The sequence below is a fragment of the Perca flavescens genome, chromosome 15 (genome assembly GCF_004354835.1).
Source record: "Perca flavescens isolate YP-PL-M2 chromosome 15, PFLA_1.0, whole genome shotgun sequence".
NCBI classification, from domain to species: domain Eukaryota; kingdom Metazoa; phylum Chordata; class Actinopteri; order Perciformes; family Percidae; genus Perca; species Perca flavescens.
This window is the reverse complement of record NC_041345.1, coordinates 31,844,448-31,862,339: the sequence shown is the minus strand read 5'-3', so window position 1 is coordinate 31,862,339 and position 17,892 is coordinate 31,844,448. Positions and strand designations below refer to the sequence as shown.

At 41.6% G+C, this 17,892-nt stretch overlaps 1 protein-coding gene across 1 annotated transcript; it reads left to right on the top strand.

The window, feature by feature from the left end:
- The first annotated feature begins 56 nt into the window (after positions 1-56).
- Positions 57-11,341, top strand: LOC114570235 (phenylethanolamine N-methyltransferase). The gene is made up of 3 exons (XM_028600481.1): positions 57-94; positions 1,469-1,711; positions 10,529-11,341. The coding sequence occupies exons 1-3, from the start codon at positions 57-59 to the stop codon at positions 10,950-10,952; spliced, it is 705 nt and encodes a 234-aa protein (XP_028456282.1). The 3' UTR covers positions 10,953-11,341.
- The last annotated feature ends 6,551 nt before the right edge of the window (positions 11,342-17,892 follow it).

Here is a 17,892-nt window from a genome sequence, read left to right as displayed (position 1 = left end):
GTCGGATCATTAAGGAATTTCAGCAGAGGTGTTCATTTCAATACAGGTTTAGTGGCATGACGGCTAACGGTGAAGTAGGGGATTTGATTTGCCGGTGAGTCTGACGAAATATGATGTAGGATATCTGTCCGGATCAGCTCTGAGATTTTCTTGCATTGCACAGCGCTCTAAACAAATAATCTCTGAGATTAGTCTAAATTATGTTCTGCTAGCTCACAGCATTTTAATACAATAGCAGGAAAAGAGTCAGAGGCGCTGACGTGCAGGTTACCTTCCCCCCCAAACACGGACACACATACAGATATGTCTGGCTTTATAAGATAGATAGCCTGCCTATAAGTAACATCACCCTGTGTCTGCACTTGTTGTAGCTGGTTGTGCTTTGCATGTGTGGGATTCTGAAACGTCCTTAAATTGGGGAATTGTCGTTTGTTGTTTATTGAAGTCAAAGACAGTCCAAAGTAGTGCTACTTTGGACACATTTTTGCTGCCAAAGCTCCGCTGCTCTCTCTCTCTGTCTCTGGTCTTGCTCACTGCTCACTCAATGTGAGAGGGGGGAGTAGCCAGCGGCTAGAGCGGCAAAAGCCAATGTGTGCTTCTTGTACCTATATATTTAACGATATCTTTTGCATTTCTTATCCAAACAACATCAAACTTGGCACTGCACTTAGCGGTGCCCATAGCAAGACACCTGTCAAGATTGAAATCCATCGGACTAATGGTTCACACCCAGACAGACATTCCTGCAATTATAGATAGATAGATAAGGTCATTGGTTGCAATAATAATATATGTGTATGTTTAATTCAACACTAATAATTTGAAAACACACAAAAGTCGGTGAATATACCTTTATTCTATTTATTATATAGATTTAAGGTGGGTCCAAACACTATTCAAACCCAAATATCTTACTTTTTCTAGAACTCAAGATTTCCAAACATACCAAACATGTCAGGCTGAATTAAAGGGACAACTGTATAACATGTCAAATAAATGTATTTATTTTCAATTTGGTGCCATCAAAAATTTGATCTTCAAAGTTCTTCATTCAGAAATTTGATATAATCTCAGAACATTGGTGCAACAAGTGATTCCAGAGTACAGTATGTGACACTGTCCCTAGTTATAACAGTGTGAAGGATTTTTTTTACATGTTTTTATTTAACTTTAATGAAATGTTGAAGAATGAAGGTGATGAAGTAGAATAAAGGACAACAGTGTTATTAGACCTAACAGATGCTATTACCAAATACCTTTTGATGTTTTCACATAATATATTTGCCTGTCCTTTCTCTTCCTCTTTGCAATCTTTCTTTATAATCCAAGCACTCTTCCCTAAAATCATTTTCATTTTATTAGTATTCGGAAGCTATGATCATACAATAACTCTGTTGCGATATCTGAATAGAATCTGCATATTAATCAAGGCATTTTGGTAAGGAACTCTCAATTAGCTCTTTCTCAGAGTCGTACTGTACTTCTCTCTTACCTTTCCAGGCGATGTGAGTGGTGAGCTGCTAGTGGACATAGGTTCGGGTCCCACCTTGTACCAGGTGATGAGTGGCTGTGAGGTTTTCAACAAGGTGCTCCTCACAGATTTCCTGGAGGTCAACAGGCAGAAGCTGAGGAGCTGGCTCCAGGACGAGGGAGGCTGCAGCCTGGACTGGACACCATTCCTGCAGCATGTCTGCAAGCTGGAGGGACGACCGTAAGACCAGATCCCTATAAACTCAGTTTTAAAGCATTGAGATATCTTGAAATATTACTCACTGCGAATGAATCAATGTTTAACTAGTATCATCATCAGGAAATGGTTTATATTTGTAATGTATGGTGTTCTATAGAGAAAAAATAAGAATGCTACTCATATCACTTTACATAGATTTTTACATAGCATTCTAGAGTTCCTTTTTTTACTTTCTCCCTCCTTGTGGTAACATCATTTCCCCTCATAATTGGCTTCACAATTCTAAAAATGAATTTGTCATCTTCTTCTGTCTTCTGTCACATTGTATTCTTTTTGAGCTATGAATCATCCTTGTACTGTGCCTTCTGTGACAATAATACAAGTGCAAAGTACAGCTGAGGCTGACGACAATATTGTTAGGGCCCAAGCGCCGTCAGCAGCGAAGGCCCTATTGAAACTGAAGGAATTACTATTCCTTCGTCTGTCAAATGAATCGCCTTTTTGAGGGGCTTAACATATTCAAAAACTCACCAAAATTGGCGTTCGCATCAATTCTGGTGAAGATTTACGTACTGTAAGGGTTTTGGGAATAGGCGCCCAAAAATGGCTAGGGTTAGGGGGCTCGCTAGCTTAACGTAGACTCAGGAAACGTGGTACACATATGTAGCATATCAGGACGTACAAAAGACATTGTCATTGGAGCAATACCCTAACCCAACAGGAAGTCTGCCATTTTCAATTGAAAGTTTGAGATTAGTGCGATTTTGGCCATTTCCACGTCGTACTTTAACAAACTCCTCCTAGAGATTTAATCCTATCAACTTCAAATTTGGTCTGTGCCATCTTAAGGTGTTAAAGATAAAAAGTTATTAAAAGGAAAGCTTTTCGTCATAGGGACTGGCCGTTACCGGGCGGCCATTTTGTGCATTTCGCCATCAAAACAGGAAGTGGGTGTAACTTGAGCGTACATTGTCCAATTGGCTCGAAACTTTTCAGGATTCATAACAGTCCAACCCTGACAAAATCTAAAGGATATTTACTCAAAGTCATAGCACCCCTTGTTGGCAACAAGAAGTAGGCCTAAAAGTCAAGGTGCTATACTTTAATGAACTCCTTCTAGACATTTCATCCGATGGACTTCATATTTGGTCTGTACCATCTCAACACATTAAAGATGAAAAGTATGTTAAAAGAAAAACATTTTGTCAGACGTTATGGGCATGACCGCCATTTTGAGCATTTATTGATGAACAAAGAATTTGTAACTTTACTGTACATTGTCATATCTGCCCGAAATTTCCACCACTCAGGCCATGCCCCTTTCATAACATTTGAACCGTTTAAGGTAGAGTCTTGTGTGAGGTAGGGCTGGGCGATATGGACCAAAAGTCATATCCCGATATATTTTGGCTGAATATCGATATACGATATATATCCCGATATTTTTTTCCGCAAAGTGAGAGCAAATGTTCAGTCAAAGCCAAAATCAAATATGACATGTCACAAGTAGTTTCATAGAGACAGTTGCAAAATCAAATAAATAATAAACCGGTTTCTTCACCTGGTTCATGATTAAATGCTCAGCTGTTCAAATAACAATAAAATGTAAACCTAAATACTGTATAACAGGAGTACCTTTTTTGAAATCAAAGCTCCATATTTGTGATTCGTTCCAAAGGTCAATTAAGCTTTTGATATTAATATAATCTACTTTGTTCAAAATGTAATGCCTCATGCCTGTAAGCCTAGGTTTATAGTCCCATTCTTCCACTTGATACTGCTTCCACTTAAGTAAACTAAAAGATGAACTATCGACTACAAAACAAAGAAACTAATTAATGTGTTAATACAAAGAATATTTATTATGATCGGTTCACAGATCTGAGTCCAAACGGAAACTTCACCCTTCTGAACTAAGAGTTTCTGCTTCAAGGTGAAGTTTAAAACAGACTGAAATGTCCAGGCTCATTCCTCCACTATTTATTTCTGTATGTATTTATGCGTTACATGTCATTTTAACGGGCACTGAGCTCCAGATCCTGCAGCTGCAGACGGTCTCTGCTGCCCCGCTGTAGCTTCTCTCCGTCCGCCTGCCGCGGCAAACTTAGTGGAACTTTCCGCCGATATCGACATACAGGTCGTCCTGGACTACGTGTAAGATCCTACCGATCACCACTCTGTCTTTGGCTGGTCCGATTTGGATCAGCGGGGACCCGCAGCAGCGAGGCAAAGCTGTGTTTTTCCCGGGAAGAGACGCTGCGGCCGGCCACGGAGCTCTCCGCCTCCCGCTGCCGCCGGAGCTCAGGTTGCTGGTCAAGGCGGCATACATAATCATAAAACACATTGTCACCTGTTAAATGTTATTCATTGCTGTTTGTTCTTTTCATTTCCTCTATCAAACATAATTAAGCAGTACAAAAGTCCGGCATCTTTAGCGTTGATCTGAATGCTTCGCACCCCTGTTCCAAGATGGCGGCGGTTTTGACGTATGTTTAGAACCTCAAGGCGACATCTGTGTATATATCTATGGGAGCAAGGATCACATTTGAACTATATCGATATATGCGATATGGTCTAATTCCATATCTCATTTAAAAATATATCGATATATTTTTAATATCGATATATCGCCCAGCCCTAGTGTGAGGTGTCATTGAACTCAGCAGAAAGTTCCTTCTTCATTGTCGATGGTTTGGCCCAACCCCTATGCTTAAACCTTGCCCCTTTTTATAACTTATGACCTGTTTGATGTAGACCCTTGTGTGAGGTATCATTGAACTCAGCATGGAGTTCCCTTTTCATTGCTGAGGATTTGCAGTGTCTGAGTGCTGAGCAAATGCACGGTCACAAGGAGCAGCGTCCGCCAGTAACCCCGACGGCTCAGAAGCGAGGGCCTGTCCAACGCTGCTTGCAGCTTTAATATTTATTATTATTATTACAACAAATGCATTTTTGCGGGGCTTAACATATTCAAAAACTCACCATCAAGCCTGGTGAAAATGTACGTATTTTAAGGGTTTCGGGAATAGGCACAAAAAAATGGCTCGCTAACGCCCCCTACAAATTTTAAAAGAATTTAGCCCCTGCAGTATGTTTAATGCAGACTAACGAAACTTAGTACACATATGTAGCATGTCGAGACGTACAAAAAAGCTCATTGGAGCCATACCCTAAATCTAACAGGAAGTCCGCCATTTTGAATTGAAAGTTCAAAATTAGTGCGATTTTGCCCATTTCCACATGTCATACTTTAATGAACTCCTCCTAGAGATTTAATCCGATCAGCTTCAAATTTGGTGCGTGTCATTTTAAGACCTTAGAGATGAAAAGTTATTATATATATATATAAAAGAACAACTTCTCGTCATAGGGCATGGCCGTGGCAGGGCGACCATTTTGTGCGTTTCGCCATCGAAACAGGAAGTGGGTGTAACTTGAATGTACAATACTGGTCAAAAGTTCTAGAACACCCCAATTTTTTTAGTTTTTATTGAAATTTTAGCAGTTCAAATCCAATGAATAGCTTGAAATGATACAAAAGGTAAGTGGTGAACTGCCTGAGGTTTAAAAAAAAAAAGTAAGGTTACCCAAAAATGAAAAATAATGTACATTTCAGTATTTTACAAAAAGGAACAAGAAATGGGTAAACAATGTAAAGCTGTTCTGCAGCAATGGAGGTTGATCAAGCTTTGAAAGTTGGTGCTACCAATTCCCACAGGTGTTCCAACTTGTCTGGATTACTTACAACCCTCTCTGTTTGTATACAAGTATTGTTGAAACACACTGTGGTACCGTACCCTCGTGAGCATTATTTGAACAGTATTGTACTGCAGAAAGTAGTGTGTTGCTATAAAAATGGCGGGAAAAAGGCAATTAACAATGGAAGAGAGACCATTATAACACTTAAGAATGTTGGTCTTTCCTACAGAGAAATTGCGAAGAAAGTCAAGTTTCTGAGAGTCAACAGCTTGTGTGATAGGCGGCTAACAGGACAACAGCTTCAAGCACAGCTTAATAGTGGTCGTAATAAGCAAGTCTCAGTTTCAACTGTACAGAGAAGACTTCAAGCTGTAGGTTTGATAGGTCGAGTTGCAGCAAGCAAGCCCTTGCTAAGACGTAAGAATAAAAAAAAGAGGCTTGCCAGGGCCAAGAAACACTGTCAATGGATTATGGAACACTGGAAGAGGGTGCTATGGACTGATGAATCAAAATTTGAAATCTTCGGTTCATCACGCAGGATTTTTGTACGCCGTTGATTAGGCCAAAGGATGGCTCCTCAGTGTGTGACATCAACTGTCAAACATGGAGGAGGAAGCGTGATGGTCTGGGGCTGTTTTGCTGGATCCACGGTCGGTGATTTGTACAGATTGAAAGGAACCCTGAACCAAAATGGCTACCACAGCATTTTGCAGCGCCATGCAGTACCCTCTGGTATGCGCCTAGTTGGTCAGGCGTTCATCCTACAGCAAGATAATGACTCAGAACATAAGTCCAAGCTATGCCAGAACTACCTTAGCAAAAAAGAACAAGATGGCAAGCTTAAAAACATAGAGTGGCCAGCACAGTCACCAGACTTAAACCCCATTGAACTGGTTTGGGATGAACTGGACAGAAAATTTAAAGCAAAGCAACCTACAAGTGCCACACATTTATGGGAACTTCTGCAACAGAGTTGGGAACAACTTTCTGAAGAATATTTGATTTCCATTGTAGAAAGAATGCCACGAGTGTGTTCAGCTGTTATATCTGCAAAAGGGGGCTACTTTGATGAGTCAAACATTTAGAATACATTTTGGTTTATAAATTGATTCCATGATTTCTTTTTTAACTTAAATTGTTCATGTGTTCTATTCTTTCATTTCAGAGTACAATAAGAGAGTTGTTACATTGAACTGCATGAATTTCAATAAAACTGCATGAATTTCAATAAAAACCTGGAAAAATTGGGATGTTCTAAAACTTTTGTCCAGTAGTGTACATTGTCCAATTAGTTTGAAACTTTTCATGATTCATAAGAGTCCAACTCTGATGACATATATACGCCGATATTATTGGGTCAAAGTCATAGCGCCCCCTAGTGGCAACAAGACGTAGGCCTAAAAGTCAAGGTGCTATTCTTTAATAAACTCCTCCTAGATATTTCATCAGATGGACATCAAATATTTTCGTCAAACGGTGTGGGCGTGGCGGCCATTTTGAGTGTTTAGCAATGAACGAGAAAGTGGCTGTAACTACAGTGTACATTGTCATATCTGCTTGAAATTTCCCACAATCAACAAGAGTCCAGGCCTGAGGACATATACAGGCCTATACCAATATGACTTTTGGTCATAGCGCTCCCTGCTGGCAACAGGAAATCGGCCTTGACAAACATCATCAGATTTACATGAAACTTAGAATGTGTGGTCTACTTGTTATACTGAGCTGGCCCCTATACTTTAACCATGCCCATATACTCGGGCCACGTCCCCTTTTATAACATTTGAACCGTTTAAGGTAGAGTCTTGTGTGAGTGTGTCATTGAACTCAGCAGAGACTTCCTTCTTCATTGTTGATGGTTTGGCCCGCCCCCTATGCTTTGGCCATGCCCCATTTCACAGCTAATTAACTGTAAGACTTAGATTCTTTTGTGAGATATCATTGAACTCAGCAGGGAGTTCCCTTTTCATTGCTGATGATTTGCAGTGTCTGAGTGAGCACAAATGCATGGTTGCAAGGAGCGGCGGCCACCAGTAACCCTGACGTGCGCAAAGGCGCAAGGGCCCATCCAACGCTGCTTGCAGCTTTTATTAGGGGTCCAAGCCCGAGTCTGGAAGAAACGGCGTGTAGCAATAGCTACGCCGTTCGCACAGCAGGGCTGTGGAAGAAACGGCGTGTAGCAATAGCTACGCCGTTCGCACAGCAGGGCTGTGGAACCCTATTGTTTTTTCTAAGGATTTTTCTTCTTCTTCTTCTTCTTCTTACTTATTATTCTTCTCCGCCTAAAACTCTGACTGCAGCCTAAACCATACGTGGTGGGGAGTTGCCATTTTCAGGACTGGTCCAAAACCCCGCAAGGACCTCAGGCGCAAAAATTGACCCATTTCCACCACTAGGTGGCGCTACAGCACACAAAAACGCGTTTGGCCCCATAACTCCCAAACCGTACACCCGACATTCAAAAACAATACATCAACGCGTTCCCTGGATCCAACTGAATCACGTGATATAGGCCACGCCCATTTCCGCCTAGACTTTTATGCCTTAAAAATCGCGATTTATCAAAAACCTACTTTTTCGAACTCCTCCTAGACCGTGCGACCGATCTGCACGAAACTTGGACCGTGGCATCTCCAGACGGACCTGACTAAAATTTATGGAAAGAAATTTGATACGATAAAAATTGCGCATATAACGCACAAACAAATTTGCGTAGCTAACTATGAAAACATTAACTTTCCCGTATCTCAGCCAAAATAAAAGCTATCAACCCCAAACCTTAGATTATGCTTTGCCATGCCCCTCGGGAGGGACCCCATGCGTTTTGCGAAAATTGGTCGCTAGGGGGCGCTACAACTACAAAAAGTTTATATCTCATGAACGGCTCATCCGATTTATACGAAATTTGATGCGTACCATCTGTGGCCAATCCTGAGGCCATTCCTAGAATGGAGTACCGAGGGGTCAAAGTGGGCGTGGCCTATGGGACCCAATGTGACCCAACTCTAGATTCGCCACTTACACTAATGTGAACAACATCAAATTTACAGGGTAGATGGACAATGGGCCGTGGATCACACCTACCAAAAATTACACATGTGGACCACTAGGTGGCGCTGTAATGGTTTTTTGTCATTAACTCCCACAATACACATCAAACATTAGAAATTCTTACATCCACGTATTCCTTGAATCAAGCTGAATTGCCTGATATAGGCCCCGCCCATTTGCGCGCAAACGTTTTTTCGCAGTATCGCACAACGTGCAAAACCAACTTTCGCGAACTCGTCCTAGGCCGTGCGACCGATCTGCACGAAACCTGGTAGTTAGCATCTCCAGATGGACCTGATGAAAAATTATGGAAATCGTTTTGCTACGTTGAAGTATGCCAATTTGACAACCAAACAAATTGTCCTAGTTAGCTACGACACACGTATCATATCATATCTCGGTTAAATTTAAAGTTATCACCAAATGACTTGAGATCCTTGTTCACCATTCCACTACGATACTGTTTACCAAATTTGGCGAAGATCGGCCTTTAGGGGGCGCTATAAGCAACGTTTATTTGTTTTCCCGCCAATTTTCTCAATACATTTCAATGGGAAATTTGCTATTGCAATATCTCTGCCACAATAGAAGCAATCAACACAAAATTTGTGGTGCTCTTTCGGGATGGCGTTCTGAGGCGCTCTACCAAATTTGGCGAATATCGGCTTTTAGGGGGCGCTATAAGCAACGTTTATTTGTTTCGCCCACTAACTCAATGCATTTAAATGGGAAATTTGCAATTGCAATATCTCTGCCAGAGTAAAACCAATCAACACAAAATTTGTGGTGCTCGCCCGGCATGGCGTTCCGAGGCGCTGTACCAAATTTGGCGAAGATCGGCCATTAGGGGTATTATAGTCAACATATGTTTGCATATACCAGTTTGGGCCTTTTAATCCCTTCAGAGGTCGAGCATGTCGTATGCAACGCCAAACGGCACTTCTTAATACTAACTTCATAACTTCATAATCATAAATAGTCGAAGTGTAGGGTCTTTTGGAGCTAAAAGCTAACAGTTGCCCCTTTCTGCTGGTGTTTTCTTTGTCTTCCTAGCCCTTGCAGAAGGTTTTGCGTCCAGCCTTGAAGTCCAGAGTTTTTCGGTTATTTTTAAATTGATCCATACTGTTACTGTATATCCAAGATTGATACACCGTGATTTGAAAGCCTACTGAGTCGAAAGCCTACTTTACGGCTTTATTATCGACTTAATAGGCGCGCGCGCTCGTGTCGGCCGCTGTCCGTTTCCTAAGGTTCTGAAATGCGAACAACTTTTGACTACTTTACGTTTTTTTAAACGACGTGAAAAGCAGAGTAGACCTCGTGCATTAAACCTCTCGATATTCACCGACGTGTTCCCCCCCTACTCAACGCTTCGGGTCCCGCATCGGCGCAGCTTCGCGCTTCTTCGGGCGCGACTGGCACGGCTCCCGGGGGCGTCGTGGACGACCGTCATCGGAGGCTGGCGGCGTCGGAGGCCGGCGGCGTCGGAGGCTGGCGGCTATGGAGGCGGGCGGCGTCGGGGGCGGGCGGCATCGGAGGCTTGGGCCCCGTTCATAACTGCTTGCAGTTCTAGTTAGTTTTGTATTTGGTCATAAAGCAGTAAGTTAAAGACGTAAGTTTGACCTGGTGCTACTGTAGATGACAAGTCCGAGTAGGAAATCATTAGGATACATGACTTGGGAACCATGAATGTCGTACCAAATGTTGGACCAGTTCATCCTGTAGATGTAGGAATATTTCACAGTATAAGTGAAAGCTTTGTACTGCTGGTAGCATTGGATGAGAGGTCAGGGGATCATACAGCTCTCATCATTCATCCTCTGGGGCCATGTATGTCTGAACAAAATTCCATGGCAAATCATGCAAGAATTGCTAAGATATTTCAATCAAGACCAAAGTGGTGGACCGAGTGACCAACAGACCTTCAATGTCATGTCCATAGCTAATGAACACCTAAATCACTATCATGCAATGTGGTGTGCTTCTAAGTCAACACACAGTATGAATTACATAACTAGTGCAGATAAATGCTGTGTGCATTTACAATAGCTGTTTTTATCTAATTTGGTGATTCATTGTCTCTAACAGGCCCTCAGCATGGACCGAGAAGGCTGCCAGGCTACGTCAGGTCATCGTGGACATTGTCCCCATTGACGTGCACCGCCCTCAGCCTCTGGCCCTTGACGTCCTTCCTGTAGCAGGGGCCGACTGTCTCGTGTCCTCCTACTGTCTGGAGAGTGCCAGCCCTGACCTGGCTGCCTTCAATAGGGCCCTGGGCAACATTGGGAGGCTCCTGCGGCCCGGTGGCCACCTCCTGCTCATCGGAACTCTGGGAATGAGTTATTATTTTGGGGGGCCTGGGGTAAAGATCCCTACGGTCCCAGTGAATGAGGTCCAGGTCTGTGCTAGTTTGAAGGAGAGTGGCTATACCCTGATCAGGCTGGAGGTTTACACATTGCCTCAGGACTGTCTGGAGTCTGGGGTGTTTTTTGTAAAAGCATTGAGGAAGTAAGTGTGAGAAAAGAGGATAAAGGCTATTGAAAGTGAGAAAGTAAGTATCCAGGTATATATTATATTATGCCGAGGTTAATGCAAGGTTTAGCACATTAGTCAATGAGAAAATGGGCTACTGGTGATGTTAATACTAATACTCACACATATTTGTTTTTTTGGGGAGGAGAGGTTGATTCTGATCATCCATCATTTGAATTGTTTTCAAACTGACTATAAATGGAAAAGAATGCATAGACAAAAAAACATGTAAATTAAATGTTTTATTTCATTTCCTTGGTCCAGTGAATGTCTTTTGTGAGGGTGAATAAGGAGATGTTTCCTTTTTCTTTCTGTTAGAAATGTAATTACACATTGCCCCCTGCAGTTCAAATACAGAAACTACAGCATCAAGAATGTCACGCTGCCATTTTTTTGAGTTGCGTGTTGTTTTGTACCTTCTGATAATATGAATAAGCAGGGGCGCAACTACCCAGTGTCAGAGGGGTATGCAACAACAATTTTGGCGCCCCCCCACAAAAAACATATAAATAAATAAATAAGTGTGCCCACCATTCTGATATGTTTACTATGTCCCCAATGTCAGACATAGGCTAATTGTTATATTTTCCATCTCTGTCTGCACTATTTTTTTCCCCAAAAAGGACACAGTGAATAGGTTGGTCAACAGAACTTCAAACCATAGTGGACATTTATTTTTGTGTAGTCTAACTAATTGAACTCTTTCCTGATTTCATCACTGGGCTCATCTCTAGCCATCGCCGACTTCATGTCTGTCTCATTCACTCCCTGCCTGTGCTCTTCTCCACTAAGACACATTGTCAAACAAACATTATGTATTAGTTTTTCCATAATATTAAGAAATTAATCTGTTAGTGGCTCCCCCTACACTTCCACCTAATGTTAGACCTACCTGTTGCCTTCCCCTGTCTTTCCTGTTTGACCATCCTCACACCTGAATGAAATGAACTCACTGTTAAATATAGCAGCCTCAATTCAATTCTTAAATCAGCCTAGTGATGGCAGCTGATAAGACAACTAGTATGCAGTAAAGTTGTGCTGCTGTTTTTTTGGATTTTAAAAAGTACAAATATGGAGAGCCACTTAGCACAGAGACCTTTAAATAGAGAAAGAGAGAGAGAGACAGAGAGAGAGAGAGAGAGAAAGAGAGAGAAAGAGAGAGAGATGTGACCCTGTAATTACAGCTTCCATGTCACCCAACAAATGTACAGATGTATAGGCCTAGCCTGTATGTCTGACAGCTAATGGTAACACAAAATATATTAATTATTCCATGGTAAACTAAAGTTATAGTTTACCATGGAAGTTATGTTTTCCAGATTCTTGTCATTTATTGTACATGCTACCTTATATTTTCCAGTTTTCAGCTCAGCAACCTCAATTCTGCATATTCTAAGCTAGTTGTAAACATTGACATATATAAAGGTTGTAAACTCCCATTTGGCTGCTACATTCCCAGTGTTAGCTAACGCTAGCTAGTCTGTTAACATGAATATTTGCATGCCTCCAAGCACAGACGTCACACTTTAAATCCTACCTGTTGCCTTTCACCATCCACTTATTTAACTGCTGTTGCATCCATTGACATGTCATCTCCTTTTCCCTCTTTCTTTTTCTATTTTTAGCCCCCGACAGCTTTTTTGCTTTATCCATCTTTTCCACAGACGACAACTCACTACTGTACCTGTTCGCTCAGCGCTCACGGCGCCTCCACTCGCGATATTACGAATCCTACTATGGCGAGGCCAAGACCGGACCCGCCCTTCAATAGCCCGGGTCTTGGCGTGGCCATAGTAGGGAGCGCCCATTGACATAAATAAACGGGAGTGTCCCCCGCTCCCTCTTCTCATCTATGATGGAATCTTATGAGACAGGGCGCCTACTCAAGCCTATTAGTCCTCTACAATGTTATATAAGAACATTTAGAAACGCACAAAAGCAGCTACATATAGAAAACACCAAAACAAATATATATATATTTTTTTTGTTTTTTTACCATCGCTTTGGCGCCCACACGGTGCTGCGCCCCTATGCGCCGCATATAGCGCATACCCACCTTTTGCGCCACTGTGAATAAGGATGCTGAAACAATTTGTATTTCTTATCTCAGACTTATATTGCATAATAGCATTATATTGATTAAAACTTATTGTTGGAAGCAGTATAAATTTTATAACACAGCTGAAAAAATAGCTTTATTTTAAATTTAGATTCCATCTGAGAATATGACTGTGTAATTAGAAGTACTGAACACCAGGTGTCATTACTCTGCCATCTTGAGGTGCTCCTAAAATGTCAAGGCAAAAATGTGTAAATGTTTTCTGATTTCGCTAATACTTGTTGCTAATAGCTGTGGTAAATAACACATATATAGTCTGTAACACTGCATGAAAAGTGGGATTTCCATCCCCATAAATGCCTGTTAACGCCCGGAAATCCCCCTAATTTTTTGGCAGTTATCGACAAATTACAGGCTGCAAACGTCACGTTCGTCTGTGCCACAAATTGTTGGAAACGAACCATGACGTATGTGGAGAGCCCCCGCAGAGGTGTTAATGGATCTAATTAGAATATGAATAGGCGCCTGGCCAGAGAACGTCTGGCCTGGATGGAATTTCCTCACTCGCTATTGGATGAAACCCCTACTTTTAAACAAGAAAAATCTCTCGTGATTAGTTGACAGGTCTGTCATGGGTTAGGCTATTGGTCAACCTGGGCCATTATTATTATTATAATAATAAAATGATATATGTATGTATATATATATATATATATATATATATATATATATATATATATATATATGTTTCATATAAGCTATGTTGTATATTCATGTCATGGTTATCCTAATTAAAATGATTTGCCAGGAACGTGCTGTTTATTCGTAATATGTCTTACAGGCAGCTGGAAAACAATTAAATGAGAGTGGTATGATTAAAAAAAAAAAAAAAAAAAAAAGTCATTATCAGCGTCATGTAAATCCGGACTTGCAGACAGCTCCGAGCAAATATAGGTCACGGCCTCGTTATGAGGCGAGGTTAGTCTGTAAAAAAAAAATAAAAAATGTACGGTTAAGATCGGTATCTATTAAAGTATCTATGTCCTTATACAGAAGAAGTAATGAAGTTCATTCAATTAAAGCATATTCTTTAAATCTTACCCTTGCTCCGGTTCGTGGCGCCTGCTACAGTTGTGAAGACGGCATACTGCTTAGAAATTACAAGATAAAAAAAAAAAAACTTTTATAAAACAACTCACCCGCTTAGCTCTGTAATGAATGGCGCTGAAAGCAGCATGGCTGCCCAGACACACAGCTCTGTGCTGCTCGCGTTTAAACTTGGTGGGGTTTAAAACATTACTGCCAAATCTAAGTAGTCTGTTTAACATCCAAATACAGTCATTGTACGATCAAGAGTTAATAAACAGTACAGTTTCATTAATAATCATATACTTACGTTGTACAGACAACTCTTTTACCAGTTGGCATGAAATATTGCATTCCCATATTTTGGAAGATTTTGCTCTAACTCTCGGACTCATCTCCTGCCGCTTTTTTTCAAATGGTAGCAGTGAGGGCGGGGGTAGGGGGCGGGGCAGAGTAGAGAAGGACAAAGAGAGGCAGATTAACCATTAGGGCGCGAACAGCGCACACACTGGTGTCGAGGTGAATTACAGTGAGTTTTAATGGAATACTGGAAAAGCTTAATAACAATAGGACAATTGAATTAGATTATGAGGCCATTTCAGCAGAGCCAACACCTTCATATGCCACGAACATGTGAATATGGTGCTGAATTTACCAGTATTTTAAGAAGACAAATGGGCGGGACCTTGTCATGCAATGACACAGCTGATATGCTTTATGTGAAGCACAGTGTTTTGGTGTCTTAAAAAACCTGTACTGTGGTGTCTCTGACTCCATTCCACCAGACAATGTTGGATGAGCAAGACCAAAGACTGTAGTCATGTCACTATGTACAGTGGTTGAGCTCTGAAGGCGCTTCAACATCTACATGCTTCCACTGTCTCAGATTATGGAAAACAACAAAATAAGTTACCATAGTTATGCGGATGACACACAAATTTACATAACCTTATCGCCAGGGAACTATAGCCCAATACAACAATTAAATATGTGCATTGAACAGATTAATGATTGGATGTGCCAGAACTTTCTTAAATTAAATGAAGAAAAAACGGAGGTGGTTGTTTTTGGAGCAAAAGAGGAACGATTGAAAGTCAGCGCCCAGCTTCAAACGACAATGTTAAAAACAACAGACAAAGCAAGAAATCTTGGTGTAGTCATGGACTCAGACCTAAATTTTAAAAGCCACATTAACATAATTAAAAAATCAGCCTATTATCACCTTAAAAATATATCAAGGGTTAAAGGGCTTATGTCTCAGCAAGATCTGGAAAAACTTGTCCATGCTTTTATCTTCAGTAGACTTGACTACTGTAACGGTGTCTTTACAGGTCTCCCTAAAAAATCAATCAGACAGCTGCAGCTGATTCAAAACGCTGCTGCTCGAGTCCTCACTAAAACCAAGAAAGTGGATCACATCACTCCAGTACTGAAGTCTCTACACTGGCTTCCAGTGCCTCAAAGAATTGATTTCAAAATACTTTTACTGGTTTATAAATCACTAAACGGTTTAGGGCCAAAATACATTTCTGATCTGCTACTACACTGTGACCCACCCAGACCTCTCAGGTGGTCTGGGACAGGTCTACTTGTTGTCCCCAGAGTCAGAACTAAACAGGGGGAAGCAGCGTTCAGTTTTTATGCTCCACATATCTGGAACAAACTCCCAGAAACCTGTAGGTCCACTGCAACTCTCAGTTCTTTTAAATCTAAGCTAAAGACCTATCTTTTTGATGTTGCTTTTCTTTAAATAATCTATTTTATTAACTTTAATTTCTTATACTGCACTGTAACTTTTATTCTTATACTGCACTATCAATTTTATTCTTGTCTTTTAATGTTTTTAATTTGTTTATTATTGTTTTTTAATTGTTTTCTAACTGCTCTTTAATGTTTTATGTAAAGCACTTTGAATTGCCCTGTTGCTGAAATGTGCTATATAAATAAAGCTGCCTTGCCTTGCCTTGCCTAGGAGACTGTAATGTTGTTTGCATGGAATGCACATTTTACCTTTGTGGCAAAGCCTGATTAAAACTAATTGTTGAAATAAATTATTTTGTGTATCTTTTTTACATAACATTGGTCATTCCTAATGACATACACAGTAATTAATCTAGCATACTTTCATTAAATAAATCAATTCAAGCTAAAATTGAAGAGTCTACAATTAGGCTATACTGAGTCTGATCTATTTTAAGAGATTTTCTTAAAATTAAGGTAATACCTTTTAGAAAAATGTCACCTGGGGTAAAACACCCCCTGCTGCTACCCTGATTTGCATTTGTATAGCTCACAGCATTTTCATTTACATGTTAAAGCCTCCCTTAGAATTAGAGGGAGGGGGGTTGGACATGGGGGGACAACTGCCAAGCAAGGCCCACGTCAATTTCTGACAATTTACGGCAGTTTTCGGTGTTGCCTGTAAATTGCCGTGTACAGCTGTAAACCTGAAGTTCCACGACAATCTACAGTGCCGCATACTGACGAAAATCCCACTTTTCATGCAGTGTAATGGACAAGAACAAAGATCATATAGGTCTGCTTTCATTTGCAATATCCAAACACATTTGTCATACGTGCAAATTACATGTTGACCATGTGTTAACTAAAATAAAGCCTTTTGTCTTTCTTTTCTTAGAAAAGAAATATGACTGGAGCATTTTACATTCCTAATCTGTAGGACTGTAAAATGCTCCAGTCATATTTCTTTTTATTCTTTTAGAGACATACAATCACACAAATACTAACAACAACCCATTATAATTTTTTGATTAGCAACCACAACAAAAAAAACATTCATATACAAGGTCAATAATGATCCTTTACATTCATCATATATATTGTATAGGTCTTCTTTCAGTCCCCACCGATCATCTCTGCCGTCACAAACAGATCATGCTTGCCAATCGCCGTGTTACAAAAAAGCCTGTTCATAATATGAAACCTGTTAAGGACAGGACAGAACAGACCCAAATGCAAGGCTCAGAGGAAAAAGGTGTATTGGGATAATGCACAGGGGAGCAGGAGCAGGGATGTGGAGAGGTGGACGCCAGAGACTGGAGCGGGGACACGAGGGCTGAGATTGAGATGGAGAGGGAGCTCCAGGGGAGTGGGGAAACTGGGACCAAGAAGTCCGAGGAGGAGGCACTGGAGTTAGGGGAGGCAGAGATGATGAGGAGGGAAAGGCTGGAAGTGGAAGCGGGGGCAGGATGGAGCAGGGAACACCAATGAGGGGGACTGGATGAGCTGGAAGACATAGAATACTGAGTGGATCTTCATGTGGGACGGAAGTTTGAGTCTGACGGCAGTGGGGTTGAGAACAGCCTCAATGGGATAACAACCCATGAACCGGGGGGGAGGGGGGAGGGAGTTTCTTGGACGTGCACTGGAGAGAGAGGTCACAGGAGGAGAGCTGGCCGGTAGGCGGGGGCAGGCATTCAATGGCGATCTTCCAGGTGTTTGTTTCAGGTGGCAGTGCATTGCAGAGCTGCCCTAGCCTCCCTCCACACTCATAGACACCGCCGGAGATGCATCTGGACGGAAGGGACTGCCACCTCAACCGATGAGGGAGTTGTGGGCGTGCTCGACCCAAGGGAGGTAGGAAATCCACGAAGTACACCTCAGGTCCTGGTTTGCCCGCTCGGTCTGCCCGTTTGTCTCGGGGTGGTAACCAGAGGATAAGCTGGCGGTGGCACCGAGAGAACTGGGGACCCCGGTCGGAGACAATATCCAGGGGAATGCCATGGTGGCGGAAGACGTGGTAGACGAGCAGGCG

Bases quoted from the DNA above. Each gene is read 5' to 3' on its own strand.
- LOC114570235 (XM_028600481.1), top strand. From the start codon at position 57: ATGACGGCTAACGGTGAAGTAGGGGATTTGATTTGCCG. The intron at 95-1,468 runs GTGAGTCTGACG...GCTCTTTCTCAG, and splicing joins GTAGGGGATTTGATTTGCCG to AGTCGTACTGTACTTCTCTC. The intron at 1,712-10,528 runs GTAAGACCAGAT...TGTCTCTAACAG, and splicing joins TGCAAGCTGGAGGGACGACC to GCCCTCAGCATGGACCGAGA.